General features: G+C 39.2%; 1 protein-coding gene across 1 annotated transcript in view; it reads right to left on the reverse strand.

The window, feature by feature from the left end:
- Window positions 1-350: 350 nt before the first annotated feature.
- The window catches only part of MPHOSPH10 (M-phase phosphoprotein 10), a 30037-nt gene continuing 24933 nt past the window's right edge, over window positions 351-5454 (reverse strand). The window contains exons 9-11 of the mRNA XM_007949901.2: window positions 2192-2299; window positions 1000-1230; window positions 351-500 (exon numbers count right to left, since the gene is read on the reverse strand). Coding sequence (XP_007948092.1) covers window positions 351-500; window positions 1000-1230; window positions 2192-2299 — 489 coding nt within the window. The remainder of the gene's footprint in view (window positions 501-999; window positions 1231-2191; window positions 2300-5454) is intronic.

Below are 5454 nucleotides of genomic sequence, written 5' to 3' on the forward strand. Positions count from 1 at the left end.
AAACCTGGATATGATGGGGTGCCTTGCCCCTGCACCCTTCTCAAGCAGTAGGCCACTCTCACTCACCTGGTGTGAACAGCTGGCCTTTCCCCAGGTCCTAGGGAGAGTACTACAGGTGTGGCACAGACAGCCCCAGTGCTGGGAAGGATCTTGGGATAGAGGTCCTACTTCATACCCAGAAAAAACAAGATCTGGCTTCCCACATACAGTTTAGAGTTTGTCTTTACAAAACCTTAGAACTCTCAAACATCTGCCATCAGTGCAAAAAGTTCTCTAAAACTTTATTATAAAACAGAACAATGAAAGGCTGTAAGCTTACCCATTAATATTTACATTATATTCAAAATATATCATAACTTTAATTTAAGAATAGAAATATCTTGTGTTTTCTTCTTTTTTTTTTCTGTTTTCTTTGTGTTACTGATTTGCATCTTTACTTGATCTTGTAATTTAGAAAAGAATGCTTGAGATGACTTCAAGGCCTTGTCTTTTCCTTCATCCTGCAATTAAGAGAAATATATGCTCATGCTACAAAATGTGCTTATAAGAGAAAAAATGCCAAGTGCAAAAACATAATAGTATGTTACAATAATGTACAAAAATATAAATTGAAAAAAGACTAGAAGAAATTATTAACAATGAAGTCAGTCAGCACAGAGAGACATTAGAGAAGGGATGGGCCATTCCCATGGAACAGCTCTCAAACAGTACATTATTCCCATAATGCTCTTATAATTTAAAGGGGGAAGGGGTGGGAGAAATAATGCTGCCAGGACTCAATGTTATGAAGGACCTACATTAAACACTTCAGAAAGGTGAAGGCTACTTACGGCAGAATATTCTAGCCAGTCAACAAAGTGCCTTTCACTCCTGTCCAAGTGTGCTGTTTTGGGCTGGGCCAATCACTTTGGTCTGGCAGACACCCCCTTACCATTTGCCAAAGCCTACTCTACAAAGCCCTGTCAATAGTCTTCTCCCCCCTGCTCACTCATTTCATACCTTCAGTAATGATGCTTTGCCTGCCTTTGTCAGCTGTTTTAATTTCTTTGAGGCCACTGCTTTGGTGTATTTCCCTGCCTGGTCTGGATGGTTCTTTTCTAGAAGTTTTTTCCGCTTCTCCTTCTCCTTTATTTTCATACGCTTTTGATGTTTCTTTTTTCTTCGTTCTCGTTTCTTATCTGTACCTGTTTTCTCAGCAGCTGTTTTTATATCTCCAGCTTTGTTTTTTTCCTATTAAGAAATAACCAGCATACTAGTTAATTTAATCATTTCTGGAAATTGAAACAGAAGGAAAAATGACAGTGCAATTCCATGGTAGGTGGCCCATGAGCTATAAGTCTACAGGTTATGGGCCCATGAGCTATATAAGTGTATGGGTAAGTGTAGGAGCATGTGGCACAATCCCCGCCTGTTCCAAAGAGCTCTCCAATCCTGGAATGTAGCTTTTGACAGACTGTTGCAATCATGTATTAGTTCCCAAACTAACTCACACAGGCAGCAGGCATGCCTGAGGTGGCCCTTGTTCACAATTGCTAATGATAGTTACTGGGCTGAGGGTGGAGCTTCCAAGAGAACAGTAGCAGGGGAGAAAAACATCCATCCAGTGAGAGGACCGAGTGTACCCTCCTCTCAATTACTAGCCTGTCCTGCCAGAGCTGTCTACTGAACAGAGGGCTCTGCTGCTTAACTGGAGAGGAAGATGAGGCCCCAAGAGAACCATCATTAATATGTAAGGCATGGTTTTAAATGCTCACAAGCAACGACTGCCTGCATTTTGTACATCCATCCAATTTCTTCAATATCCAAGCATTCTATTTTAGAACTCCCTTTCATATGATAAACATTCAATGGACAAAATAAGGGGAAAATGCTGCTATAAGAATATTTCTAGTATACAAGCAATATAAGCAATTTGTTTTAAACCTAACATCACTGCTATTAGTCAAAGTGGATTATAACAAGATACTGACAACCTGAAAACATAAAAAACAACTTTATACTATTAATATTTATAAACTATATTATATTAATTAATTAAACATCATTAGTTTGACTCTACTTACTAAGAAACTACTGAGATATACTAGAATAAAAACTATAAACTCAAGGCAAATGACATTAAATAAATGGAGATCTGAGTATAAACAAGTAGTTTATAAACAGATACTAAGCTTTAACATTGACTACTTACCTTGATTTCCTCTGGGGCCAAAAGAGCCGCATCACTCACACTCACTGGGGCTACCTCCTCCATGGTTACTGCTGGCAGATTGGACACAACTTTAATCTCAGGTGCAGGCTAGAAAAGAGGTAATACATTTAAAAGGAAGTCAGAAATAATCTTAACATAAAATATTTGAATTGTAAACCTACTGGAGTATAATCTACAAAATATGTTGCAGAGATAATTTAAAACGACAGATGTGCTACATCAAAAGTCTTTGTTAAAAGGAATGATAGCTACAGAGGTTGCCTCAGGCATCCAATAACTGGGATTTCAGTGTCTTCTATTTCAAATCTACTGCAAGAGCCCTCATTTCCACATTTCTGCATGACATGGCAGCCACATTCAAGCATCAGTGGTTTCATCTGTTATCAAACTATTTCCACTTGCCACATATGTACACACTGTCAAACAATCCTTTAGATTACTTCAGAATTGATTATTTTTTATTAATATTATCTTACCTTTAGTCATGAAAAAAAAAGCTAGAGGTAAGACAAGTTTGTGGAAAAAGACATAAGGAAAAATGCTTATGTGAATAAGAGTCAAAATACTGACTTCTTGATGAATAAATTTTCTCATTTTTTCAGCTACTGAAAATATCATTATAAACATAAATACGAAATTTTGTTGAACTGTTTGAAATACTAAAACAGTACTAAAATAAAAAAGGAGAAAAGAATGTAATGCTAACTGAAGAGCCATTTCATTTTTGGTTTGGTTTTCTTTTTTTATCTTATCTCTGAAATATAGGAAGATACTGACAAGGAACTCTGGTAGTATAGTGCCTAAGGCATATGACTGACTGCTAACCAGAAGGCTGGTGGTTCAAACCCACCAGCCATTCCTTGGAAGGAAGACTGGGCAATCTACTTCCGTAGTGATACTGCCTCGGAAACCCAAGAAGGGGTCACTATGACTCGGGCCTGACTCGATGCCATAAACAAACACCACCACTGACAATAGTAATAAAAGAACAACAGGTACTTCTTGTACATCTATGAGGAATACCAAGGGTCAGGGAAAGCAGAAGAGAATGTTCTGCTGGCCAGCGGGGAGTAAGGAAGGAAATGTGGGGCATGGCGAGGAATTACTCACTTCTTCACACATTTTCCTTATCACGGCCCTGCCCATTATATTTCAGTTAATCAGACATATATTTGCCCCAGGAAATTTCATAAAGAATAAAAGCAAAACACAAGCACTTCACAGGACCCTAGATCTATATTATAACAGAAAAATGTCAGGGTTTAAATAATTTCTTCAACTAGACTCTGTTTAAATATATTAGGAATACCATACTCCATTCTAAAATTTAAAATGAAATATGGAGAAAAAGGAGACTGTTCAAAGAATAACAAAGAATGATGGCTGACGGACTGGTCAATGAGGTCTGAGGTGGTGGCTTGTGCAAGAACCTGAATACAGAAAAAGTAACTCTGAGGGGAATCTATACCAGCAATTCTACATTTCTCATAAGAAAAAAGATAGAAATTTTTTTAAATTGGAGCCAATGGGCACAAACACATTAATTTCTCATTCAATTCCCAAGATTCCATTGAATGTCTGAGGGCTTCCCCACGTCAGGTTCCATGCTAGCGTGGGGAACACAGTGGGAAAACAATAGGAAACAAAATACACTTTGTGCTGACTTGAAGAGATGAGGAAAGAAAACAATTAACACAAAAAGGCCAAGGACTGCCTGTCCAGGCAGGAGGAGAGGTATGGAGGAGCTAGCTATGTAAAGAAAAAAACAGCCTAACAGGTCAGAGAAGGCGCACAGAAAGAAGGCAGTGAGGAAGGGAGGAAGCAGCATGTTGAAGGAACCAGAAGATAATCACTGTGGATGGAGGGTAGCAGGCTATGTGCAGCATGAACAGCAATGTGATGAGAGGGGAGGGGGGGTGACCTAGGAGGAAGTGGTTTTGGTTTGATGCTGAGTGTGATAAGCCACCAAAAAGTTCATGCCCTTTACACCATAAAATGTTTTTGCAGTAAGACCTGCTGACCCAGAGAGATTGAGAAAGTCCACTCTTAATCTATTTTATACAGGCCCATCCTAGGCACTTAATGAACATAAATGAGTCTTGCCATAAAAAGCTTATTCTAATGTAAATTATACCTCAAATGAAAAATTCAAAACAAAACAAAGCCTCCTGCCTGAGAAGACAAAATACTAGCACAAGAAAAATCACCTAGCCATCAAAGAATCAGAAAAAAAAGGGCCTAGGAGATTACATCTTCTTCCATTCTGCCTGCCATGCCTACTGCAAAGAATTGAGGTGATTTGCCTAAAAAAAAGCTAGACAGTAGCAGAACTAAACTCAGATTTCCTAACTTCTAGACTAGTTCTCACCTATGGCAGCTCATTTTCAGACAATGCAAGAGATACCAAGAGGCAACAGGTTATCAAGTACAAGCCATATTCTATAGGTTCAGAGGAGAGGAAGCTCAAGAGTAGACAAGACTGAGCCAAGATGGGTGGGAGTGAAAAAGGAAAAGAGGAAGAGCATTTGAGAAGTCTGGGCCTGGCCAAGGGAGCACTACGTGGTGGAAAGAACATGGGCCAGAGTAAGTTTTGATCCCCTTACCTCCTAAGCTTTGGTTTCCTCATCTGCAAAATGAAGGTAACAGCATCTGCCAAAGCATCCTGGCCAAAGCATCTCAGGCACAGCCACCACCCATCTGCCATGGAGGCTTGTTAAGTTACTATGATGCTACAGACTTCACTAGAGCTTCCAGAGTAAGATGGACTAGGAAGAAAGGCCCAGCAATCTACTTCTAAAATCTACCAAAATGTGTTGCAAATTAAGAGTTAATGTATGTCAAAACAACAATGAGATACCATCTTGCTCCAGCACTAGTAGCAAAGTTCAACGAGACAGAAAATAACAAATGCTTGCGAGGTTGTGGAGAGATTGGGACTGTCATACACTGCTGGTGGGACTGTAAAATGGTACAACCATTATGGAAAGCAGTATGGCAATTCCTTCAAAAGCTGGAACTAGAACTACCATTTGACTCAGCCATTCCGTTATTAGGTATATACCGTAAAGAAGTGAGAGCCATGACAAGAACGGACATATGCACACCCATGTTCATCGCAGCACTATTTACAATAGCCAAAAGATGGAAACAAACTAGGTGTCCATCAACTGAGGAATGGATAACCAAACTATGGTACATACACACAATGGAATACTATGCAATGCATGCTAAAGAATAATGTA

Source organism: Orycteropus afer, unplaced genomic scaffold (genome assembly GCF_000298275.1).
Source record: "Orycteropus afer afer isolate SDZICR_OR568_19922 unplaced genomic scaffold, OryAfe1.0 scaffold00256, whole genome shotgun sequence".
NCBI classification, from domain to species: domain Eukaryota; kingdom Metazoa; phylum Chordata; class Mammalia; order Tubulidentata; family Orycteropodidae; genus Orycteropus; species Orycteropus afer.